The sequence below is a fragment of the Scomber japonicus genome, chromosome 8, assembly GCF_027409825.1.
Source record: "Scomber japonicus isolate fScoJap1 chromosome 8, fScoJap1.pri, whole genome shotgun sequence".
Classification (NCBI taxonomy): domain Eukaryota; kingdom Metazoa; phylum Chordata; class Actinopteri; order Scombriformes; family Scombridae; genus Scomber; species Scomber japonicus.
The window spans coordinates 15,746,745-15,774,342 of NC_070585.1; the positions used below are offsets into that span (position 1 = coordinate 15,746,745).

The 27,598-nt window shown below is 41.8% G+C and overlaps 1 protein-coding gene across 1 annotated transcript in view; it reads right to left on the reverse strand.

Annotated features, from left to right (window-relative positions):
* LOC128362973 (amyloid beta precursor protein binding family B member 2) overlaps window positions 1–27,276 on the reverse strand; it is a 35,080-nt gene extending 7,804 nt beyond the window's left edge. Inside the window, exons 1-9 of the mRNA XM_053323852.1 lie at window positions 27,180–27,276; window positions 22,870–24,162; window positions 21,936–22,144; window positions 20,718–20,861; window positions 19,970–20,055; window positions 19,796–19,856; window positions 16,815–16,961; window positions 16,219–16,346; window positions 1,563–1,568 (exon numbers count right to left, since the gene is read on the reverse strand). Of these exons, the coding sequence (XP_053179827.1) occupies window positions 1,563–1,568; window positions 16,219–16,346; window positions 16,815–16,961; window positions 19,796–19,856; window positions 19,970–20,055; window positions 20,718–20,861; window positions 21,936–22,144; window positions 22,870–24,130 (2,042 nt within the window). The 5' untranslated portion in view covers window positions 24,131–24,162; window positions 27,180–27,276. The remainder of the gene's footprint in view (window positions 1–1,562; window positions 1,569–16,218; window positions 16,347–16,814; window positions 16,962–19,795; window positions 19,857–19,969; window positions 20,056–20,717; window positions 20,862–21,935; window positions 22,145–22,869; window positions 24,163–27,179) is intronic.
* Window positions 27,277–27,598: the final 322 nt, after the last annotated feature.

Genomic DNA, 27,598 nt, shown 5'->3' on the forward strand with positions numbered 1-27,598 from the left:
ATTTCCTGTCTATTCCCATACCCTTTATATAGACTTATTCTGTTGTTAGAAAGTGACACAATGCAGAAAAACAAGGTCTGTCCTTGGACCAGTTTTTTTGTTCTTCAGCAGAAACTTGCCATTCTCCTCAGTGCACACATGTTTGCATTTTCAGCTATTTGACTTCAGAATAAGAAGCCATCAAAACATCATGCTGCACAATATTTCTTGCACAAGTAAAAACAAAAAATCCAAATGACAACACATTATTATTACACCATTTTGCATCACGGCATCATGGTGCTCTACCCTAATTAGCTCACTCATCTATTGTGAAAATGTTGCCTCATTATTTGTGTTATTTACAGGCGGCTATAAGCTTTGCTGCAAATCCTTGTTCACCAATCAAGTTTTATATGACGAACAGATTACTTAAAGCCCCTTTCATTTGCTTTTTTGGATGCTCTTGCTAGGCGTTTTTTAACTGAAACTGGTTGCAGCTAATTCTGGCTACAATGACACACTGGCACATATGCATACACAGATGCAGATGTGTGTCCCAGTGCACCGAGGAAACCGAGCGCTGTAAGCTCCACAGAGGTGCCACATGCCAAAGAAAAATGAGGAGGAGGAGGAAGGTGAGATTGAGAGAGGAAAGCTCCACGGTGAAGTAAACTTTGTGCAGAGAGTGGGTGGAAGATGAAACACAGCTGAGATAGTACGCAGACACACACACACACACACACATGCAAGATTACACGTAGATGCTTCTCGTCCTCATTAACAGGTGAGACGAGCGGCACAACAAAAGGTAGGATGATGTGTTTGCAGCCAAGACTGAAATGATTGAGTAAATAGAACACAGAGTGAAAGGGGGAGTGGGGACATGCAGAGAAGCCAACTGGATGGCGGCGTCACACACACACACACACAAACAAACACATGCACTCATATGCAACTCACACTCCCAAATAACCACAGACACAAACAGAATTATGGCATACACAGCCGGCATTTATCACAGCCAGCTCTTTGTGTTTATGAGTCCATTACCCGGCCTGTCTCCTCTGCTTAATTGTGTGCTCAAACACTTTGGGTCAATAATATTCCCCGCCTGTGGCCAGGAAGGAAAGTGTGACGGGACGGTGTATGCATGTGTTGGTGTGTGTGTGTGTGTCTGGAGTGTGTGTATATGGGTCCATTGCACTTCTTTCAGGGACATTTAAGCAGTGTGTCACCAAAGCAGCATGAGTGGCCTTGCCTCACATACTACAAATGGTTCTTTTATGACTTCTGTAGCCTCTCTGGGGGATCAAAATGCTATAAAACAGCATGCAACTCTTAATAGGAAATAGCCTGTGGCCAGTCTGGCTCACTGATGATTTAACACCAGTGGTTTAGACCTTCAGTTGTTGCTGCACTCCTGTAAAGAGCAACAGTGACTCTGGGCGTACCAAAGCCACTGATTTGATGCCTATAGCGACAGATGTGATTGCACGGGGGGTTGGATGTCTTGACACAACGATTACTGAAAACAATGGAGAGGCACGATCACACTTGAGCACACCATGAAGAGCAGTTACCTTTCTCTGGTTCCCGGGAAGCAGAAGGAGGAGGGAGGGGAAAGGGATGTGGGCAGGTATTAAAAAAAAAGAGTGAAAGGAAGAAAGGAGGGTTTAATTAAGAGGCAAGAAAAAAATTAGATAAAAAGGGAAAAGAAAATGAGAGAAAGTGGGGGAAGCAGAGGGAAGAAAAGAAGAGAAATGTTATTATAATAAGTCAGAAACAGTCACAGCACTCAGACGCAATCACTTTCTTCCTGTGAGGTGTGTGTGTGTGTGTGTGTGTGTGTGTGTGTGTGTGTGTGTGTGTGTGTGTGTTACATATGTGCACTGCAGCTCAGTTGGGTGTACTTTTCATTTCAATGGCTTATCGTTGTGCTACGTTATGACACAGCACACCTTTCCTGTTAGACTTGCCAACATACTTCCACACACACACACACACACACACACACACACACACACACACACACACACACACACACACATCTTGTTGTGGTAGTACTGCAGCTGCTATTCACACTCCCCCCTTCTCCCCATTTTCCCTCCCAATCTCTCTTTCATCCTCTTTAATCTTCCTTTCTCTCTCTCCATCTCTCACCTCTACACTCACTCACTTTTCTTCCTACAACAGGAGAAGCCCAAAGAAGAACAAGAAGGAGAAGAAGGAGAAAAAATGTGACACAGAATGATTCATATCAGCAGTGTAACTCATCATCATGCAGTCTGTGACACTTGTCATCAGGAGTGCTACAAAGGAGCTGCTGGCTGAATAAAGAACAGAGGGTTAATTCAAACATTGACTGCCTTTGATTCTTTGATGATCCACTTAGTAAGAAACAGTCCATGTGTGTGTGTGTGTGTGTGTGTGTGTATGTGCGTGTGTGTGATACCAGCTGGCAGATTATTTCAAACAGGAATCTTCAGAGTATCAGAACTGCTTCATGTTACTCTCCAAGCTGCTGGTGGTCGCCACATGCACTCTCTCTCTCTCTCTCTCTCTCTCTCCCTCTCAGCACACACACACACACACACACACACACACACACACACACACACACACACACACACACACACACACACACACACACAGAGACTGCTAATATCAACACATGTAAACAATGCCTAAAAGACCTCACTCGCCACAAGTAAATATGCACATCTGTCCATTCTGTATTAAAATGAAGCTCTTTCTCTCTGTGTCTCACTGTGTCATTCATGATGTTATTATTATTTTGGTCAGAGTCCATTTGCTTCTCATTCTACTTCCTTCTGCTCCATTTCTAATTCAGACTCCATGCTTTATTCACTGTCAGTCACTTTGGTGGAATTGGATTTTGGTGTCAAAATTGTGAATATGCTCAAAAGCTTCCCTCCATTAACCTCTACACTGTGTCCCTTTCTTCTCTCTGTGCCACATTAAAAAGTGTTTCAAATGCTTTATTACTGATAGAAGAAACCCAGAACAGACTCCAGTCCCCCATAAAACCTACACTACTGTTATCATCACACTGACCTTATTTCACTTTGGCAGCACATGACTGAGACTAACACGCGCTTTTACACCTGAAAATGTTACTTTTCAGAAACTGAGAAAATTAATCTTTGGGAATACTGTGACTTTAAGTCTGGTCAGGCAGTAAAGTTAGGAAGACGACTCTCTGGTGCTTTAACTTTGTCTGTGATCGTACATTTCAAATGTAACTCATATTTAAACAAAAATTTTATGTAAATGAGAACAACTATGGTGAGTTTGGCTGCATAGGAGATCATGGGGAGCAGGAGGGGACAGTTAGTTTCTTTAGTACTTATTTTATTTTGAAGTTTTTTAATCAGCTTTAAATAACCTTGCATGTATAAAATTTGTGTAATTGTAGAATTAATTTCTCATCACCAAACCACACATTTCCAAAAATAACTTCAAGATCATGACCTCAGTGCCATTCCTACACAAAATTAGGAAAGAGAAGAACAGACATTTTTTTCTACTGATTTGGCGCTTCAGTGTAGACAAGGATCTTGAATGCAGCTTCCTTTGATTTTTTTCTTTAATCTAATAGGCAGAGAGGAAAAGGAAGAGATAGTCGTTGGCTTTAAGGAGCAGTTATCCTGACTAGAGTTAATGCAGGTGGATAACACATTGTAGAGACAGACAGGCAGCAGATCAACTAGCAACTGAGTACAAGTGACAGATAGAGCTCACAGAGGTAAGAAGAGTGTTTGACAGAAGAGTAGATGAGAAGAGAGAGGATGGATTGATAGTGTCAAGAAAGGGAAGCCATAAAGGCCAAAAAAAAAAAATCCAAAATGAAAAGGTGGGAGTATGTAATGGAGGAATAGGAAGAAGGTGTGAGACCCAGTGGTGTGTGTAGAGGGATGGAGGGGGGTTGGATGGAGGAGGAAAGTGGTGAAGAGGAAAAGATGAAAGGTATGTGAACGTACCAAAGCAGCGAGATGAGTTAAAGCAAAACTCCCACTACTCATGTTTTTTTCCTCTCTGTGTGCTCCACATATTTCCAGAGCTGAATAAAGGATGACTGACTCACTACTACCAATCCCTCTTTGATCCTGATGGCTGTGAGGCAGACGTGGCTGGAGAGGACGCGTACAACCTGAGATTAAATGGGGTCACGGCTGCAGATGTACGGTGAAAGTCACACATAACCGTCAACGTCTGCCCTTCTGACATCACTCACCCACTGTATGTAATACTAACTGCACTGTGTGTGGTAGTAACATCTGTACAGTGGAAGGAAAACTCCACCCGTCGCACACACAAACATGGTTGCAGTTTGTGATATTCAGTGTTTAGATCTCAGTTTGTATTTAAGATTCTTATGTTCATTTTAGTGAAGCATTTTTCAAATTTAAAGAGATGAGGTCATAAAAATGTAGTACATTGCTGATAACAAATGCAAAAAGATGAAATGCGATAAGGAAATCAGTAAATGCAAAGCGATGATATGTTCTAGACCACTGATGCTTTGCTTAGTTGTGATATTGGCGTCTTTGCCTCCTTTATTATGGATTTCTGCATGAAATATGACAAATGGATGTTGCTGATGAAATGCAACCACACTGATTTTTCACACTTGAGTTTGAGATATGGTGCCTAATGGTCACTTCCAATATAGACATAATGAGCTATGACAAGGAGCTGAAAATATAAACCTCCTGTTAAATGCACAACCTCCTGTCTTTCAAGGAAACTCATGTAATGACTTGTATTTTCCCTCTGTTAAAGCCCCTTTGTTCTATTTCCTTCATCTCATTTCCACCCGGACCATTTTTGATTATACAGCTTTTATTTATTTTTACACTTAAACACACAATATGTAATTTTTGTCGCTAGGGTTTCTCACTCAAAACAATAACAAGAGATGGAGTTTGATGATGTTGCGAAGTAGTGTGGGATCATGGGAGTTGTTGTCTTCATTGTTAAATAACCAGCTAGTTCATTATTAAGGTGTTTTTTTACCTGGAGTCTATCTGCAGTAGACTCTTCCTCTCTAAAACAAACAGACCTGGTGATTACACTCAATAAAAACACTGAATAAAGCAGTTTCATGATCCAAATCAGTGTTTCTCTGAGGCTGTTTGGCAGACACAGAATGTCTGGATGGGCTACAGGCTGAGCTGCTGCTAACATTTGCTCAGCTTGTTTCTCCGATAATGTAACATCCAGATGTTTAATGACTAAAATTCTTCATCCATTTAAAACGTCAACTTAAAAACAACCAATGTATAAAAAGTTTATTGTAAAAATGTAGCTTGAAACTTACAAGTACAGATATTTTTGTGAAGTAAACAGATAGAGATGGTGAATTTTCATTACACCCTCAAATCACATTATGCCAGCTTTTAGAGTTTATTTATTGGTATAGGGACAATATAGCATGACCTAATGCCAAATACCACAGCATTTAGTTTGCAATGCCCTAGATGGGTCTTTTGTTTTCCATAAAAATATGGAATTTACAACCATATACTGTAAAATGAAATAGGCCCAGAAATAAAAGCATATCATCCATAATAGTTATTATGCTAAAAGTCTTGATAGATTCATTGTGTTTTTTTCCATTTTCTTTCTTTTTTTTGGTCATCAGAATTAAATAAGAAAAAGCAATGCTCAATGATTTAAATGACACACTATTCACTGATGATACTCTATTATTCAGGAGGACTACTTCGCTATGCATCTTCAGGTGATAAAACGACATAATAAAACTAAAGTGTCCCTCAACTGCTGCCGTAAAAGATCTTTATAAGAGGCAGTGAAAACAGCACAAATGTAACTAGTCCCTAGTCTGACTGGCTTCTGCTCTGAAGCTTCTAGTATCACTCAGCAGAGACTCATGTCCTCTCCAAACCATCTGTCTCTCCTTCTCTCGCTCTCTTACTCTCTCTCTCTCTCTCTCTCACACACACACACACACACACACACACACACACACACACACACACACACACACACACACACACACACACACACACACACACGTACACACAGCACCATGGCATGACACACACTCACTTCATAGAGACTTCAATTATCAAACAGCTTTACAGAGTGTCTGAGTGGCACCAGCAGGCTATGCTAATGCACTTACATATGCTAATTGTACAGCCAAATGCTGATTAGAAATGTCTGAGGAGGAAGTTCTTGTGAATCTCAGCAGAAAGTAGACAAGGTGTGTGTATAGTGTGTGTGTGTGTGTGTGTGTGTGTGTGTGTGTATGTGAGGAAATATCTTATAGTTATTGATTGCAACTGAACTGGAAACTCTATAATCGTTGATAGTGTTGTGGCTTTGGCTTCGGTCCAAAGTGGACGTGATCCAGTTTCACAGTGAGACTCAACACTTGTGGCTGTGACAGGTGAGAGCAGCACCGAGTGAAACAACAGCTGGGTGGTGTTTGAGAGGAAAGCCCTTTCATCACACAGTAAAGAGAATAACAAAACCAATGGCAGGTATATTTACATTTAGCGACTGTTCAATTATTCTCTTTTCAAAAGCTGTTATTTGAGACTCTTTGTTTCGTTAGCTTACTTTAAAACCTGAAGCTGTGTGAAATGATCCTCAACAAAGCAGCACAATCTGCAAGTGCTTTAACTGGAATAATATTATTAGTACAGTTAGTTTGTGAACAGTGTCACGATGACAGCTATAATAATACTCATCCTCCCTTTGTAAGCACGGAAAACACAAAAACAGTTCTGCTGTCAGGCCTACAAATACATTCACAGTCATTTAAATTCTGTTGATGAGCCTTCATAATCTGTGTGTGTTCTGCTGAATAATTATCAGTTTTCATTAGTCTAAACTGCTGTGAAGAAACAGTTTTAAAAAATTGGACCTGAGAGTGATAATAATTATGTTTGCAAAAAAATAGCAGATGTTGCTGATAATGAAACCCAAAAGAAGAGATGCCAAGTACATACTTTACAGACCCATTAACAGGACTGTGCAGAGCTGCTGACAGAAACTGATGCACTACTGATGCAATGTTTCTGTCCATTATCCGATACTATATTATATTAAATTATTGGTATACTATTAGACTACCACCAATATTTAAATTAGAGTCCTATCTACACCAGTTTTTAAGACAGATACTTTTCATTTTCAACATAAACACATTATACTGTGTAAACAAACTATTTTTGATTCATTGTATTATTTAAGAGTTCTTCCAAAGATGTACAGAGAGGGACATTGCACAAGTGAATGTTTGTACTATAATTACTGTATATACTGTACTGAATACAATATTGTCATTCTGTTTCACAATTTTGTCATTTTACCTTTGTATACAATATCCAGCACCTGTGACCCTTTTGTGTTGCTCTTCCTGAGGTTTTGTCTGTTTTTTTCCTACTTTGTCAAGTTATTCTCTATCAGAATTGGGGGTTGAAAGATAGAGAGTGTTTCATTTTGCACAGATATAAAGCCTCTCGAGGTAAAATTGGATTTTGGGATATATTATATATACACAATGCAATTTCTTGTTACTTATCAGTCAACATATATGGCCCATTTGCTCCTGTGATCTGGATACATTATCTTGATAATGACATCCAACTGCTCGTACACCTGGTATTAATTAAGTGTTGCCTCCTTCTGCTCACATTGTTATCAGATATGCAAATTAGTAAGGTCAACAAAAATGGTGTGTCCCAGGTGACAGAAAGCAGAGCCACAGACAGGTGTCCTTCATTTTTAGTTAGGTAGGACTTATTAGCTACTGTTACTATTCATAGTTTTTGCTGGGCTTGCTTGAGATAGCAGGAAGAGGCAGAGTTGGTTGGGCTTTCAACTTGCTTGGTGGATTTTAATATGCATGTTAATACATGCATTTTTCTTCACCCAAATGAGATTTAGTTACATTTATGGATAGAGTTAATGTCAGGTGTAAATTAGTTCTATACCCCTTTCTGAGTATTGGATGAAAAGATCAATATCACTCTTGTGTCTGTGTGTTAGGTACGGCTCAGAAGATGGGGAGAGATCATCTTAGTTTAACAATAGAGACTGGAAGCACAGGTCAATAAGGAGCCTGGCTTTGTCTGAAGTTCAAAAATACACAAAAACAGAATAAGCTAATTTCCCAAAAGGTTGAACTATCCCCTTTAAATTAAGGACAAAAAACACATTTAAAAGTCGATGGAACAGGATTTTGGTTCTAATTTGGATCTAATTTGAAAGCATGTGTGACAACTGAACACGGCAAACCCCTTTGCGACCTGGTGAATTAGTCATGGCCCACAGCCATTAGGCCTAATGTCGAATGTCTGTGCGTAATTACCTCTCTACACAGTAAACTTGTTTACAGCACCAAGATGAGCAGCAAAATGAGCACCCAGGGCCAGGGGGCTCAGCAAAAGAGGAGGAGGAGGCCCTCCCTGCATCACTGGTACCACATGATACATCCCTACACATACACATAGGCTACACATTCACAGGCAGACAGACAGAAACACACAATCACCAATATTGCCTGAGGCAGCAGAGAACTAGGACAAAATCAAGTCGAAATAAAAATAAAACTGTTGTCTACAGTGTATTAAACAGTGTACGAAGCGCTGCCTGTGTGATTTGAGCAGACAGTTGATGTTGTTTACAGCAGCAGCTACGCCTCAGTTTGATTTGTCCTCTGTGCCTCTGCATCATTTCTAAGAAAATGCACAAATTTACAAAGCTGATGGTGAAAATTGTGTTTTGCTAAAAGGGGGGAATCGTGTGCACGACCCCCAGCTCGGTGACCTGATTCCAGGCATATACTGTGAGGAAGGGGATTGGGGGGGGGGCAACAAGCTGAGGAAGCACACACAGTACCCACGCGTCAACACTCCTCATCGTATTTCATTACATATTTAAGAGCAGAGATAGGTGGGTGGGTGAGATGGAAAGAGAGTGAGTGAGTGTGTGTGTGTGTGTGTGCATGTGCAGAGAGACGATGTCCTGCTGTTCTGTCTCTTCTTGATCATTTATACATCACACTGCTCTGGAGTGTGCATGTGTGCGTGTGTGCGTGTGTGTGTGTGTGTGTGTGGAATCTGTCTCTGCATGCCTGAATGTGTGTGTACTGTATGTGTGTGTTTTTGGCTGAGACAAAGCTTCAGTGAGATATCACCTCAGTAAGATGCCTTCATTCATGTATCTAATGTGTGTGTGTGTAAGAAACTGTGCGTGTGTGAGTGTATGTGTAAGAAAGAGACAGACAAAGAGAGTGTGTGGGAGAGCACAGTGATTTGGTGTCGAGTTAGTGTGTGAGAGCAGTTTGGATCATACTGTATGCATGTAACCTAATTAGCTGCATGTGCCATAAATCACGTTTCATGCACGCACTATATACTGTAGTAACATGCAGTTTTCCCTCCCAGCCTCGTGATCATTTAAAGGGTTGGTGCACTGAAATAACAGTTAAAGTATATGTTCCAAACTACAGCTGACTGAATTGGCAGCAGTTCTGATGGGGGGTGGGGGTGGGGGGGTTAGGGTTAGCAAGAAATTAAACATTGCTGCCCTTTTTCTGTGTTACCTCTACTGGTGTGTAGCATGCAGATACAGTAGTTTAGGTTTTATTTGCTGTTTAAGGTTGTGAATAGTTTTAACAAAGAAGCATTCCCTCTGAAAGTGTTGACAGTGTGTTTTCTAGATGATCCAGAGTAAGAGGGACACTGTTTCTATACATTCAATTGTTCAGTGCTGTGAGCATTGACATTCAGTTTACCTTCTTAGTATTTGGTTGGATGGCAGAAAACCAAAACTGTCTGTATGGTAAGAAACCACCAGAGGTATGTATTAGGTAATTTGGGTGAATTGAATCTTTAAATGGGAAAATACATATTGAAGACCAGATATAACAATAACAGACCATAACTTTTTCCTGATCACGTCTGAAGTAATACAGACATTTCGAACTGAAACAGTGTTGATAATTAATGAATACTTCAAGTCATTTTTCAAGCAAAAATGAGAAACTTTAGTTCAAGCTTGTCAGTTATGTTCTACTGTTCATGTCTTATGTGATAATAAACAGCATATCTTTGGGTTTATTATGGAAAAAAATGACATTTCACAAGTCATCTATGGCTCTGGGATTATGTGATGATTTATATTTGTCCATTTTCTGGTAGTCTACATCAAATTACTAATTGAACTGAGAAAATAACACTGGAGTTTGCTTTTACTTGACTTGTATTTAAACGTTACATTTTCATAGTAACATCAATTAAATATACAGTAGGTTACCATCAAAGGGCATAGGAACTGTGATTGTTAGTCAACTGGAGTCAAGTATTGTGACCTCAAATTCATTCACTATTCAACATTTTTCAGCTTCTATCTGTAAATAACTGATTTGTGAGTGAATGTACTCTGACCCTGAGCTGCAGAAATATGTTGATTCATAATCATGACACGTGATAAATGTGTACCTTTAAATGCACTCTGTCAAAAATCATTTATTTGAAGAAAGTGTGATATTGATCCTGCAATAACTAAGGGGAGATAAATTTACCAGCTTACACATGGGTTCTGCTGGATAGATCCACAGCCCCCTCAGTGGAAACAAAACATGCAAAAACTTACTTAGAGTGAATCCAAACATGTTGGGTATTCAAATGTATTCAGTTAAAACGGTCTGCAGCCACTTCTGCTGTCTGAATAGATAGACCAGCCACAGGCAGACACTGACTGCGCCGGCATCCTGCTGTGTTCAGCCCTGTATGATCAGCGAACATCAGCATCGCCTCACATCGCTGCCCGACACGGCCGGGAACAGTGAGGGTTTTATCGGGGGGAGATTTATTGGCTGGTGGGGCAAGCGAAGGGATCTATAGTAGGAACAGGAGGACTAATCCGTCAGGAAGACAGGATTACAGCAGGTGTGCCAAACAATGCTAATGTAAGAGAGAGAGAGGTAGCATGAAGACTAAGAGAAAGAGAAAGGAGGAAGTGATGGTTTAGCTTTTTGGGGTTTTTGCAAACCTGGGTGCTCGTGCTTATAATTCTGTGTGTGTGTCTGATGTATGACTGGGCAAGAGAGTGAGGTGGACACTGCTTCTGCCATAATGACCCTTTAGAGAATGAGAGTTTCTAGGGGGGCTTGGTGGACATATCCTGACAAGAAGTGCATGTATGTGTGTAGAGAAATGGGTGTGATGGATTGTGGCTAGATGGAAGGAGCTGACATGGAGGAGCGATGACTTGCAGGGAAAGAGAGAGGTTGGCCGGGCTCAAATCGGAGCAAGAGCAGGGAGGAAAGGCCATCAATCACTGTGGCATCTATCGAGTGGGTCTAGGTGTTTGGGCTCCGTCCCTGTAGGCTGTCGGAGGGGCCTTGCATGTTAATTAAGTCTACAAGGGTCTAAGCATCAGCAAATAAGCTGCAGCTTAACTGGGGCATCATGACAGGAAGGACTGGAACCCAAACATGCACATATAAACTCACTTCATTGACATAAATGGAGGTGATCGCTAGAGTGTGTTCAGCATTAAAATATTAATGGTACTGAGGGCTTGCGTGTTCCTTCTCTCCTCTTTTCTTTTTCTTTCTTCTTCTTCTAATCTCTCCTTTCCTTTTCTACATGCCACAGCTGTCCACAGAAGGTCAGCGGTGGAGGGGAAATAAGTGAGAGCTGGTGGGAATAAGCAAGCAGAGCCCCACTGCTGCCCAATAATGAATATGAATGAAATGTGGAATCAGTGTGTATGTGTGTTTGCAGGAGTGTGTGTGCCATTAGTGGAGAAAGGTAACAATAGTTCAGTGATGTTGGGCCTATAGAAAAGACACTATTAAAGGCGTACGTCACATCAGCATATATCCTCCGCTTCTCAGCAGTGTTGTCTCAATCCTAATACGTGTCACAAGCCAAGGACAAGAAAACAAGCAGCAACTAACCCCCTGATGTCGTAAATCATCTCAATCTGTCTTTTTGTTTGTCGCCTACTATTTCCCTGCTCATTCCTCATCCTCCTCTTCTGCTTGTTATGGTAGATGTTCAAGGAGAGAGAGAAGTCCACATATGCATACAGTGAATGCATTTATCATACACACGCACACACACCTTGACTCAGGTATATATCCTCCAAAAAACAGATTAGGACATATTGTAAAATGCTTAAGTCAAAAAGACTTTGCCCCCCCCCACACACACACACACCAAAGGGCAATATGAAACAGCTCCAAACAACCATGACACACACTTTGAAAATCCCTGCAGTACATTCAGACTCTTTAATCCTGTCTTTCTCAATCTCTCCTTTGCTTACTTCATCTCTCTTTCTTTCTTTCTTTCTTTCTTTGTTACTTTCTTTCTTTCACTCTCATGCTTTTTCTTTCTTATCTGGCTCCCTGAACGTCTGCTAATGTCTCAGTGACTCTGGCTGCAAAACCAGCCTGCAACCCCGACACCTCGCCAGCCAGAGAGAGAGAGAGGGAGAAAGAGATAGAGGGAGAGAGAACGTACACAGCTTGAAATCAAACACAGCAAGAGGTTGAGAAGTGAACGGGTGAAAATAATAAGGAGAAAGCTAATGAATGAAAGCAGGGCTGGAAGACATGTGTTGTGTCCTTTACACAAACATCAGAGCAATTAAAAATCAACAGAGGACGGAAATAGAGGGGGTGATGTTGGGAGTAGAGAGAGAGGCGGGAATGGATGACTGGAAGTCGAAGAGGGGTAGATGGATGGATGAGGAGAGCTAGAGGAGTGAATGAAAGAGAGATAGAGGTACTTACACAGGCAGACATCCTCGCCCCGTTACAGACGACTACTTTCCTGCCTCCTTAGCTCCGCCACCACGGTGACATTGCTACAGTCCCTTCGCTGCGGTACCCGGGGGTAAATCTCTTCCTGTCTGCCTGTTCTCTCTTTCTTCTTCTTTTTTTAATCCTCTAGGGCTTCTTTCCCCCTTCTTCTCTCCGTCCTTCCTCCCCCTCCCCCAGCCTCTCCCTCTCCTCTTCCTCTTCTTTCCTTGCTACACCTTTTCTATCACTGTCTTCTTTTACGGTCAGCTTCCTATGTTTTGCTCGCCTGGTCCGAAGAGTCCCTCACAAGGTCTTGCTGTATGCCTCTCAGTGCAAGCAGGGAAGCATGCCTCTCTGCTCACTCTGCCTCTGCCTCTCTCACTGGCTCTTCATTGCTCTGCTTATTACCCCTCTCTCTCTCTCAAAAGCGCCGCCACTTTTTTTTTTTCTCACCCCGCACCCTCTCTGAATTGTCTTCTTCTTGAGTATCTTCTCCTCTTCCTTAGTTGTTGCTATCTTTATTCTCTCTCTCTTGTCTTACAGAAGCTTGATAAAAAAGGGGGGGGGGGGGCGGGGGGCTTACATCTAGTGAGAGTGCAATAGCGGGACAAACAAAGAGAGGCAGAAAAGAAGAAGAGGCAAAGCTGTGCAGCCAATGGCACAAGAGGGAGGCAGAAAGAGTGCTGGAGACAAAGAGTGGAAATAGCGCAAGAGCATTACAGACAGAAAGAGGGGATGGAGAAATGGGGGGAAAATACATTCACTCATTCACCATCTCACACACACACACACACACACACGCACACACACACACACACACACACACACACACACACACACACACACACACACACACATAGATACACACATCAGAGTGCTCCACATATAGACCTATGACTTCATCAATTCAAACCCCACCTGCACACACACGCACACAAACATGTGCACACGCAATCACGACCGTGCACATACTCAGACTTGCTGAGTGCTCCAGATATAGCTTCATGACTTCATCGAGGAGCGAACACCCCCCCCTTGTCCCGCCCCGCTTAAGAGACAGGGGGACTCATTCATATTGAATCAGGCTGGAGGAGAGAGAAAGAGAGAGAGAGGCGGAACATTCAGGACAACACAGGGAATACAGAAAGAGACAGAAAGAGAGGTGGATGAAGAGAGCTGAGGGAGAGATATTCTGTATGCATGTGTCTTTCCCTTTCTCTCTTCCTCACTTTTTCCTTCGTCTGTCACATTTTCAGTTTCTTTACAAATGAAAGAAAAATGCTCTCTCTCTCTGTCTCCCTCTCTCTTTCTCCCTCTCTCTCTCTCTATTCTGACTCCTCTCCTTGTACCATCTGACAGGTCCGATCAATTTTCTAACAACCATTTAACTGCTTACACAGTTTTCAAGCTGCCACAAGTTCAGTACATTGTTACTGTTTATCTCAGGCCAGTCACACACTGTGGACTCCTCAACCACAAGAGCGTGAGGTACTGATTCTGGGCGATAAGGTCCAGTTAATCCTAGGAGATGTGATGGGGTCTGAGGCTCTGTCAAGTTCCTCCTCACCAAAGTCAGAAAACCATTTGCAAAAGAGCAGAAAAGTCCCTTCTGCAAACTATTGTCACAAAGTTGGAAGCACGCTATTGTCAACAACCTAACTATGTGCTGTAGTGATAAGACTTTTGAGCCCACACCATAAAAAACAGCTTTTAAACAAAGGTGCATATGGACAGGGATGTCCATATACTCTTGTGTACTCAGCTGGCTGCATCAACTTAACTGTATGCACAGACTTTGATTACAGTGCACTCTAGTGGCAGGACTACAAACCTCCAACCATAATATACTCATGCCTCAGATACACACACAATCCATTCCATGTCAGATGCAGGACACTGCAAGACAATTTGCTGCATACATGGAAAGTATCATCGGATATCTTCACACACAGCCCAACCAGGCTAGAATTATATTACATCAAAGTCATGAGCCTGAAACCCAACTGTAGACTGCAGATTTTAAAGTGCTGGTGGGAAGAGAGGATGAACAGAGTGGAAGCTGTAATGCTGTACGAGAGAGAGAGAGAGAGGGGGAGAGAGAGAGAGAGAGATGGAGTGAGAGAAAAAGGATAAGAGGGAGAGCTAGCCTGAGCCGAGTACATGCTTTATCCATTACCGCCGAGAGAGACAGCCACTGAAAGTTTCTCAATCCACTGAGACGGAAGAGGGTGGAGGGACTCTCTTTCTTTCTTTCTCTCTTTATCTATTGCACACATACACACATATGCATGCACACACACGAACACACACAGACATATGCACACGCACACACACACACACACACACACACACACACACACACAAACACACACACACACACAGCTAATGTGGTACTGGGGATGTTGAGGGAAGGAAAAAAGGAGAAAGGCAGAAGGGGGGGGGGGAGAGTGTGAGTTTGTGAGGGATGCTGTTTGAGAGAGAGACTATGGGAACATTTAAAAGGCAAAGAGAAAGACAGAAATAAGGAGGGACACACAGGGACAGGAACACAGAAATAAGAAAAAAAACACATACAAGGTAAGGACACACTGGGAGCATGGGCGAGTGAAGTGAGATCAAGCCTCTTACACAGATGCTATTTTAAACTCCATTTTCACCCAATCCCTTAACAGCTGATTACACATGTCAGAACGACACAGCTTCTTGGACTGCAAACCTCCACCACTCCTCTCATTTGTACAGTCAGTGTGTGACATGTCTTGGATGTGAATCTCCCAAAGTCTCTTAGCTCTTAGTGGCTTAGTATTTGATGCATTTGGTGTGTACACACACATGCAAATATGTAGACATATTAGATCTGTGCATGTATGTATATTACATCAGCACTAATGTTTGTAATTGTGTATTGGTTTTCTGAGTGTTTGAAGTGGATGGAAATGGAAATCCTGTGGGGCCCATATCAATGAGGGCTTAGCTTGTCCCCCCCATTAGCAGCTGTGCTAGCCTCAGCACACTGTCAGCTCAATAGTGAAAGGTTAAGACCATGGGACATTGCCAAATGACTGAAGGCCCCACAGGTCCACAGTGTGGGATAGAAACATGGAGCAATAAGCATAATTATGGTGTTCTGAATGCAGTTTGTGCAAATATGCACTGAATAATAATGAGGCCGATTTCCATTCTCTGATGATTAGTTAAAACTCCTGAATCAGCGTCTAACAGCATGAATGTACCATCTATGCATTTTACAGTGTTTGATATGCTGCAGGTTTGAAACATCATGTATGTGTGTCTTCTTTGTCTGCAGCTCATCAGTTCAAGATCACACATAGTAATTGGTAAAACGGTGGCATCAAGCAGCCGAACAACAACAACCAAAAGGAGAGGTTTTTAGTTTCAAAATGTTTCTGATGTCAAAATACCTGTCATGGTCTCGGCCAACGCCCCAGACACGGATGCTGCTAATTGGCTGAGAGTGGAGCAGACTTCGATCATCTGGGTCAACTAGGGTCAACATGCGGTCCTGAAGAACCAGCAGCATCCCTTTACCCTGTGAAACCACAAACAGATACGCTAAAGCAGGAAAAACATTCCTCTGCTCCACATATGATATTTATTTTTACTGACGTTTCTCTTGATTTTTAGATGAGACGAATTGATTGCTTTAAGTCCTCAAGCCAAAAAAAATGATAAACAAAACAAATGTGGGGCAGGCTCTACTTGTTGCCATTGTATTAAATCTCTTGAAATCCTTTTTCCACCAGACGGGAGCAAAATGACCTTGATTTTACATATAGGTGTGTGGCGAACACCACAAAAATGTTCTTATTACACTTTTCTTTTTATCAAACCATGAGCAACAGTCAGTTTACACACAAAGATAAACTATAATTAAATAATTAAATCACTCTTTATTTCAACTTTTTTAAATTTTATAGACATGCAACGTCTGACAAGGTGTTGTACTCTGCAAACTGTATACGTAACTATATGTTTGCCTGTCTGTCAATGAACTGACCTCTCCCCAGACACCAGCTGAGTCTCGTATGTCCCTCCTGCAGTAGGACAACTGTCTGATACAGTGGTGGACGGCCACGCTGCTCCTCCCCTCGCACAGGTCCTGCTCTGCCATCTCCACCCAACCCAGAGACCGCACGGGAAACGACTGGGAAAAACACATTTATATTGTTATACTTGTAAAGACTCACAATGTTTTAATCTTAAGACTCCATTCCTTCTCTTACCTCTATCATTATAAGAAAAATCTGTTTAATTTTTTAAGTTTGTGACTAATTTACCATCTGCCTTCTTTATTCCTGTACAAATAAATGTGGGTACATACAGAGGAGGAAATAAGTATTGAACATGTCAACAATTTTTTTCAGTAATTATATTTCTAATGAGGCTATTCATATGAAATGTTCACCAGACTTTCGTATTAACTGAAGAAATCCACACATATAGAAATCAAAACATTTGAGTCCATAAATAAAGTTATGTGGAATAAAGTGGAATGAAACAGGAACAAGTATTTAACACACTAACTGAAATGTATTTAATACTTAGAGCTTCAAGAATCAAGACTGTAGTACTCAGGTGTGATTTTGGTCCATTCTTGTCTTGACAGATTGTCTTTAAATCTAGAAGATTGCGGGGGGCCCTCTTGTGAACCCTGATCTTTAGTTCCTTCAAATACATCTGTAACTAATTCCATTGATATGTTTTACAACAATCAGAGAGCCCTTTGCTTTAACCCATCATGAGATGTCTCTTGTGTGACACCTTGGTAACAAAAAACCTTTTTATAGCCCATAAATATGTAGTAACCCAGCTGATATTCATTTGCACAAATAAGAGCCTTCCCTTGCCTTGGTGTACTGCTTTGTCTTAGCGTGTTCAATACTTTTTTCCCTGTGTCATTCCACTTTATACCACATACCTTTACTTATGGATTTAAATGTTTTGAGTCCTTTATATGTGTGGATTTTTTCAGTTAATACTAGGGGTGTGCATCTCTCCAATATAAGACGATTCGATACATATCTCCCAAAGTCTGGTGAAAAGTTCATGTTAATAGCCTCATTAGAAATATATTTACTGAAAAAATGTTGACGTGTTTAATACTTATTTCCCCCACTGTATTTATTTTGACTTTGGATCTCTGTTTTAGATCTCAGTAATTTACAGAAACTATGTTATCATAACATACAGTATAGAAACAATGGCCAGACCTACAAAAATAAGCTGTGACAAACTAGAATTGTCCATTAAATATCACCAACTTGCTTAAAAGCAATGCCATTTTAAACTCAGAGTTCCTTATTAATCTTTACTTACAGTATAGTGTGCAGTAACACCTACTGTACCATCACATGCCAGCCATCACAGCAATAACTGACAGAGGTTTGAGGCCAGTAGCTATAACCATTTCCTACCTTCTTTTACCTTTCATTCTTTCTCTCTTCTACCACAACAAGGAGCTCTTCCCTGCTGGGGAGACTCTCAGGATATATTTCTCAAGCTCTAGAACAGTAGTGTCGAGCAAAAATGCACTGGAGCATACACACACATACACACACAGTCTTACCTCTGTCACTTTTTGGGGATTTACATAGATTACATTAATTTCCTGGAGACTTCCTAATCCTAACTCTAACCAAATCAGCGTTTTACCAATCAGGGACATTTGTGACACACACACACACACACACATACACACACACACACACACATGCACACCAGTAGCAACATCATTGTCTCTTGGTTTCTTATTAAACTCTCACACATCCTGAGATCTCATTTGAATTCCCACACTCTTCTGCTCTTCTGGGTTCCTCTGAGAAATATGAACATCTCAAGATTTTCATTCACTTGAATTTTATTTTTAAAGAGTATATTACCTCTAAGTCTCATTTTCTGCCCCACACAATTTAATTTAATTTGCTCTCTTTGGAAATATAGAAATTCTGACAGGAAAATGTATTTGGTACTTTTGCCTTCATTTTAAGTTTTCCTATTGCTAGATGCACACAGGTGGGCATGCAATATTTGGCTTTTTTAATGTTACATTAGTTAAATATGTCAATTCCAAACCATGGTGGAATATATTTATTATAGACTGACTAATCATCTTCCTTGTCATAATTCCACTGAAACAACATATCTGTCAGAAAAAAAGATCATTCCTTCTTCTTTCCTGTCACTACACCTCACCCAAGATGTAATTTCCTATCCATTCATCAGCTCATTCAACTATCTGCTCCTACCTTTTTTTAAAGATTTGACTTTGGCCATTTTTGTCTTTAATTGATGACTGAGAGGAAACAAGTGGGAGAGAGGCGTACATCATGCAACAAAGGTCCCCATTGAACTAGAGATGTTGCAGTTATGTGGCATGTGCTGTAAACATTCACCTCTCTGCTTCTTTAGCTTTTCTATATGCTTTTCTTCCACAGGAGGACAGCAAAAACCAGTTTGACTGTAAACATGTACTGTACATATATCTCAGTTCTCAAAGTAACCACTGAGGGGCACTACTGCACACTCAGAGAGAAGAACCTATGCCTTTGAGCAGGTTCATGATGTCATTGCAAACAAAGCCTGGTGTCCTCCCTTTATCAAGAAATAAATAATGTACTCATTTCTAACAAAAGTCTAATCAACCAACTGTTAAACCTACAATATTGGGTCATACTGACTTTATTATAAAGGGAAATGTGTTTATCAAATTCTTGATTGTTGCCATATATAGACAGTGTTATGTGCAGGTGACAAGTGTTTGATGAGTGTCTTAATGCAAGCAGGGTCTGACTGGAAAACTAAACAAATGCTGTCAAAAGACTTAAACGGATAAATGATTTAATTACTCAGCATGCTGGCCTGTACCATATAAAAGTGATATCATTTGAATATTTACACAGAATATAGATACAACATAGGGCCTAATGTTCACCAAATTTCAGACACATTATCATCAGTATGCTGTTGTTAATGTCTTACCATTGCCTCTGGATCAGAGAAGGTGTTGTTGAGGTCCACTGTCTCCAGTTGAGCTGGAGGGCTGCAGTGAAACATCAGACATAACAACCAGTCACAATAAAGTGACATTTTAACAAACTAAGAAAATATACTTTTTCAACTGCACAGTGTCTCCAGTGTATCTGGGTGTATTACTTGAGTTTGAGTGAAGCATAGCGGAGAGTGGCCCCTTCAAATGCCTTCAGACTGGGGTCTGGATAGACTGGATAGTCTTTCAGCTCCTGGAGCAAGACACAGACAGACAGATATTCAGCAAGATTGAGACTAACATTAGTGGTAGATAAGGGATAAAAGAGATTCATAACTACTTGGCAGATTATAACACTGACTTTTGACACTTTTTTAAAAATCTGATTTGCTTTGTAATAACTACAGATTCTAACACTTTTAAAAACCTAATATAAGAGATATGCATCTCTGCTGAATATGTACTGCAGACAGGCCTGGACAGTGATAACTGTGTGCTCATTTCAATTTAATAAGTGTAACAGGGAAAGCAGAGATATATATCACCATCAAGCTTTTATGGAAAACTGCAATACAAGATGGACTGAAGATTAACCAAAGCTCAGAAAGTGACTGTGATGTGTAATTTAGACATAAAAAGTGACTTGGAAAAGGAGATTTGGTGGCTGCAAAAATCTACATTTATTGTACTAAAAGAATAGATCAGCCAATGAAAGAGTGTGTATTTTTAATGTTTTAATAGTGTATGGATAACAGGAAAGTGATAACAACAATAAATTAATAAAACAACACAAATTTTGTCCAATATGTGGAAAAGCACACAGTCAGACAGACCTTAATTAATAAAAATATCAAAAAATATCACTTAAAAGAAAGACTATTTCAACAGCCAAATAAACATGAGTCTGTGCCTTACATTGACTGTGCTGGCAGTGGCGTTCAGATTCGGTCCAGAAGAGGTGACATCATTCGAGGGGGTGGAGGAGGAGGAGGATTGGGAGGAGCCAGAGGGAGAGGGCACCGGCTCTACCGAGCTGTCAGATACCAGACTGCTGGGGCGCTGTGGGAGTGAGAGCAAGGGATAAAGATGGAGATACAGAGAGAGGTGTGGTGTGAGAGAAACACAGAGACGGACAGAGAGTGGTGGGTTCTTCATTGATCACCAACAGCTTTCCAATTTATTGCACTTAGATCTGATATTTGCCAATTATGGCATCAACCTTTGATAAAATGGTTCCTCCCCGACCAGAGCAAAAGAAATAAAAATAATAAACAAACCTGTGTTTACATTTGGTGTTCGAATGTCTACTTATATATGTTTTAAAATAGTGTTTTTTAAAGATAACATTTTAAAGGTAAAAGTCAAAGTAATTGGGGTCTCAGCAGAGACTTTTAGGATTGTAGCGGATGCAGAAGTGCTGCACTCACTTCCATGAAAGCGGTTTTATTCCTACTTACTTCAAAATGCACAAATTTGAGCATGCAACATTTGACTTTTAAACATGTTTTATGGTGGAATTTGTTTACTATAAAACAGGTCCTTAAATGTCGGACAGATCAAACACTACTTCTTTGTCATTCATGTGTCTGTAAATGTGATATTTAAAGTGCACTTTTATTTCTTTAAATATATATTTTAACCACATAACATTAAACTGTTGGCCTTTAAAAACTTATAGATTTCTGTTTCTGTTTAAGACTTCTTAAAGTGTCTACAAATCATTAGTTTTTAGATTGCCTAAACTAACAGGACTAGTATTATCTTCAATTTATTTCCTCAAAGGTAGAGTATGTAATACTTGTACTTAAAATCCCACATTGGTCAAAGTTAAAGCGATGGTTCGGCGTAATTTTGACCTACGATCATATGCACCATTACGTCAGCCCTTTTTAAAAATTTGGTCACAAATTAGTGGAGTTAGAGCTATCAGCTGAATGGCTTAGTACAGGCGCTAATGGAACCAAAAGTGTATCTTGTAAATTACCCCACTAATAATGCCTGGATTGAACTTCTACAGTAGTACAAATAGGGTCTTCACTCATAAATTGATGCATTGGAAAGTTTTGGCCGAGCCATCGCTTTAAGTGCATCTTTGTACACCTAAAGTCAATTATGAATATGTCATTCCCTCACCTCGTTGGGTGGCTTGAGGGAGTCCTGTGTTTCCTGTTGTGGGTCATGCTCAGTGTCTGGCCCCTTGTCGGGAGAGGTGTGTTGGTTGCCGGAGGCAACAGGTCGGTGGTACTGCGTCGTGCCAGTGGGGACGTGCCAGAAATAGACCTCTGATGAATCTGAGATCTCACGCCAGCCTGGGGGCAGGTCCCCTTCACCCCATACATCTGCTGATGAACGACAGCAATGCACAGACACATACTGCATGTGAGTGTATCACACAAACACGTACATGTGCTGTACATAGTCAGGCACACACACACACACACACACACACACACACACACACACACACACACACACACACACACACACACAGACATACAGACACAGATGAGGGTGGATAGGGCAAATTTCAGAGATGGTCAGACTGTCCCTACTTATTTTCTGTTGTCATAGCAACTCCAGGGCTCATCCCCTATAGTAGGACCCAATTGGCAGTAGCGTTTTCTCCTTTTTCTCACTCCTGGTTTCCTTTCTTTCTGTCTCACTTCTCATATTTCTCTCCTGATGGTCATATTCTCTCTATATTGCTCTGTCCTACATCCCTGGCAATCGTCACTTGGTATATCCAGCTCTTCTCTCTTTCTTTTTTTCCTTCCTGTTTCACACCCTGCTATCTGCAGTATCTTATCCTTCTGTCCATCCTAATCACTCTCTGCGCCATAAGGTGGCTCACAGGGGCCGTAAAGGTTCCAGCAGTATTGCTAGAGTGACATGCTTGCTTAAGGAGAGGCTTTTGGTAAATTTCCAGATCAGACTGTCTGTAGGAGGAAGACGGAAGGGAAGAGAGAAAGAGAGGGAATAAAAGGAGGGAGTAATAGAGGCAAGATTAAAGACAGGGACAGATATGCTAATGTTGAAAAGACAGATCAGATGAAAACACATATCGAACCTGTCTCCTGTGGAGTTTGAGGGGAAGGTGACTCCTGGGACAGGGTGGTCCAGCTGGAATCTTCATCCTCTGATGGGGTATCTGGAGTCAGATCCATTCTTAAGCCCACCTTTGGGAGCACAGTTTCTGGTTCAGGATCTGGCAGGGCAGGGGGTGCGCGGTTCCTTGTAGGGGTTTTCCTCTCACTAGACCTGGCCTGTTTAGGAGAAGAAGGTGGGTACTGTTGTAGGAACTGGTTCTCGTTGTTGGGGTGTAACTCCACCTTGATCACCCTGGGCTGGGCGCTCCGAGGCGGCTTTGCAGGACTTCGTGGACTAGCCTGAACCTGGACACTGAGCTCCTCTCTGAGCTGGGCTGGAGCCTGGTTCTGGACATGATTCTGCTTGTCTGGGACCCACTCTGGGCTGTTGGATGAGGAGGAGGAGGTGGAGGAAAGCGGGGCTTCAACCACCACTGGTAGCAGAGGCTGTCTCGGAGTTGGTGTGGGGTAATCTTCCTCTTCCTCCTCTTCCACCACTGGCTCCACTTCTTCTTTCTCTTCCTGGCAGGTCTGTTTGCTGCTGGGCTTCTCCTCCTTCTGGCTCTCCCTCTCCTTGGCAGGGGTGGCCTGCTCTTTCTCTGGGGAGGGCTGCTGCTTCTTCTCCCCATTATCCTCCTTGTTTCCCCAGCTCATATCCAGATCCCAGCCTTTCTCGTGGTACTCCAAGAAGCTCTTTGTCCGTCTACGAAACGGGGGCAGCTGCGAGTTGTCTTTCCCAAATTCCAACCAGTCAGAACTGGGGTTATTAATGAGATTGTTGTGAATTTTGCCCTCTGTATTTGCCCTGCTAAGCTCCAGCTGCTGACTCTCAGCTCGTCTCTGCATGTTGGCCCCATTCTTGGCCAACTTGGGGTTGGTCGCATTAAACAGTGAGGAGGAAGAAGAGGAGGAGTAGAGGGCTGAACTAGAGGAGGACTTAGTGGGGAGGCCTCTCCCTCTGGTCACAGGTTGGTTTTTAGAAGACAGGTTATCACTTATCCCCATGACGCTCCGCACGCTTGTCATTGTGTATCTCTGGCGGCTCTTTGGCAAGGTGGCTGAACTTCCCGTTTCCATTCCAATGGACTCTTTGATGACATCACGCCCAAGCAGTTGGTTGTACGAAGAACGTAGGCTGAGGGAGGTGGGAGGGTTGGTGGAGGGGGCGCCGCGGTTTGCCAGACCCACATTAGAGGGGGAGGAGCCAGAGCGGGACAGGGGAGGGGTTTGTACTGACATCATGGCTGACTGGAAATATCACTGCAGAGAAAGAGCTGATGGGAGAAGAGAAACACTGTCAGAAGTCACAATACTCTGTGTAATCTGATGTGCTTCATACTGAAGCCCAACCAACTCTGGATTATATTTTTAACATAAAACACTAACAAATAGTTTCTAAACTATCTCAAACATAATTTTTGGCATTTCTGTGCAGCAATTACAGTTAATACTATACACGTTTACTATATGCAGGTAGTGATATGTGATGTTCTAACCTCCATCAATATCAGCCTGGCCAATTTATCATTTGGGCCTAACTTTAATGCACCCAATCCAGTTAATTATGATTCACTGAGCTATACTGACATGAAATGTATATTTAAATGCATTCAGATTAAATAAAATATATTTCCCAGTACATATGTCACATGAAACACATTTTTTGTGTGACACTGCTCTGGATAAAAATAATGACAGCAACAACAAAACATACGGTATTTGTGCTTTCTCAGTAATCTTGTTAGATTTTAGCATGATGTCACACTGTATGTTCAGAGCCCTAATGATACAATTATATCCAACAATACAAAATTTTCATTAGATCTTTAAAAAGATGTATATATTATTATATATAATAATATAATGTAATATAATATAATGTATACAGTCTCAATCTTTTCTCTTGTATTTGTGCTGGAGAAAACATCCATGATCTCATTCTGATATCATCACAGACAGATGACATCATCAACTTGAGACATTCATCGTGGTGTCAGTCATTCACTACAAGCTTTTGTCTAAACACAGTGTGCCTCACACTCAGTTTACACATAAGGTGTCACTGCTAAAATGTTAAAAAGCACTGCATCAAAGTCTGGGGTTGCATTTGCCTGATATTCGGAGTGAGTCATGCTCTCTCCATTTATTCATCCAGGACTGACATTCAAAGCCAGGGTTGAGCAGTGAGCCAGTCTGTGAGGAGGAGAAGTGGCAGGCAGCTCCTGCTAACTAGCTAGCCGTGTCTCTTTTATCTTTGGGTGGATCAGCTCTATGATGCTGAATATAGACAGATGGATAGACAAAGCACACGTATGGGTTACATCACTGTCACTTCTGTTTTTGAATGATGTAAACAACTGAACACATGTACAGGTAGAAAAACATGCCCAGGCACGCAACCATAAACATAATTTCACACATTCATTCACGCACATACACACACACACACACACATGCACGCACATCAAACAATGCTGCAGTTAGCATCAGCACCTTTCTGAGAAACATGGAAAACACAAATGCAGCAGATTTTAAAGCATGACAAGTTCTTGGGAAAAGACAGAGACAGGATTTTGGAGAGAGCAAAATCCCTGGGCAGTGCACTTTGTTCATGCGGGGCCCCTATCTGCTCTCCTCTCCCTGGGTGGTTGTCATGTTGTCCCTCAGTCACCGAGCCAGACAACCACAACAACCTGTTTGTGCTGAATCTGCGATCACGCTGAAGGCCTAAGACTCAGACATAAACACGGTCAACAGGTACAACCTACCTGCACCTACTCATCCTGGATCACAACAGCAGCTATCCTCAATCGATAGTGCTAAAGAATATGGTTGCATTATGTTTCACTACGTATGTCCTATAGGCTGAAGTGAATCTTTTGAACTCCTGAGCTTGTCAAACTAATCAGAAATATAGATCCCAAGATAAAAGCCTGACATTTTGAAGAAACAAGCTTTTGTGACAGCTACAAATTGTGCTTTGAGCCACAGAAGCTGAAAATCACAGCAAATATGTTGAATGACTCTGAGGATAAATTACACATCCTGACACAAACCCAAAAACTGACAAGGAGTAATAAGAAAACAGCATTTCAATTCCTCTTTTGTGTTTTTTATAAGTCAGGAGGTGCAGACAAACTGGATCACCTAGACAGACATTCTGTGTCCCCTGGCGATGCAGGTCTCCATTAGTTAAACAAACTGGGTCGAAGAGAGGAGAGAGTGGAGCAGGGAGGAGAAGGAAGGTTATTAGAGGGAGAAAGCGAGGAGAATGACACAGCAGTTTGCAGGACAGTGGGCACCAGTCAACACACAGATGTAGTCAAACTGTTGTCCTCAATAAATCTGTTGTTCCCCCTTCGGAGGTCATTCATGAGATGCACAAGATTTCAGCAGCTAGTCACGGGATGCAGCAACATGTACCCTCGTCGAACAATTCTATCTCATTTAACTCATCTTTTCGTTGCTCTTCTTTATATGTGCTTGTTACGGCCTCAATACTGCATCATAATGGTGCTGTTTTGGCTTTTGTAAAATAAATATGGAAACCATATCAATATAAAATGGAAAACAACCAGTGATCATGTGCTCTCCATATGACTACCAAGGACGAGTCAAAATTAGTTGTACAATGCTCCCTTTCTATTTTAGGAGCAAGGTATCAAAACAGGGTCCTTATCTGCTCTAGTATGTTTATACTGTCTGCTCACCTTGTATACAGTATGGCAGAGAAGACGATGTTTTACACATCTGAAGGTCACCTGAAATAAAAGACCATATTCTCATCACATCAATAAAATGCATTAAGGATTCACCATCATATCATATCTAGATATTGACAGATATCTTGGCCTGTCAGAGGAAACTAAACATAAGCAACTTAAAAGGCTTTCACAGTAATGTCAGGCCCATTTCCTCAACTCTCAACTGCATTCACTGCTCCATAAATGAAATGCAACAGATGAAAGCACAGGCTGTGGAGAAAATGAACTTGAAAAAGTCAATGATGTCATGGGTGGAGTATCTGAGCCCTTCGTTTCTTGCTTCCTTCTTCCTAATAAACTCCCTCGCTGCTGGCTTACATCAAAAAGCAGCTTTATTTATAATCAAATCTACCTTCATGTCGAGGTTGCATAGGTGTTGCGGAAGCAAAGCTGTCGATATGTGAACAGACGCAGTAAATCCTCAGCATCCAGCAGCTACCCCTCTCTCTCTCTGTACAGCCCCATCACCACCGCCGCACTGGGAGGGGAGTGCATCCCATCGAAAGCATCTATTTACATCCACTCACCGATTCGGTCAGCCTCCGGGCTTCAGCACCTCCGCTCCCACGACGACAAGATAGTGAGCAGGGCCGAGGTCACAGGCGCTTTTTAAGAGCCAGTCCGCCCGTAGCTGCAGCCGGCCACCCGTATAGGATCATATCACATCATCTGCCCTCCCAGCCCGGCACGGTGCTCACTGGCGGCCAAGCTGCGCTTTCTCTCTGCGCCAGAGGATCCGGTAGCAGCGGGGCGCTGTGGAGCACTCACCCGGCCAGCCAATCAGAGCCGCGGACGCAAAGACGCTCGGTGCACAGAGGAGACGCAACCATAATAAATCTACCGGTGTTATTTTGCATCTCAGGTAATGAAATCACACATCATCGGAGTCTTACGTCATCCAGTGGTTTCCAGTCTCACACTGGCCTCATCTGTGTGAAACACACAA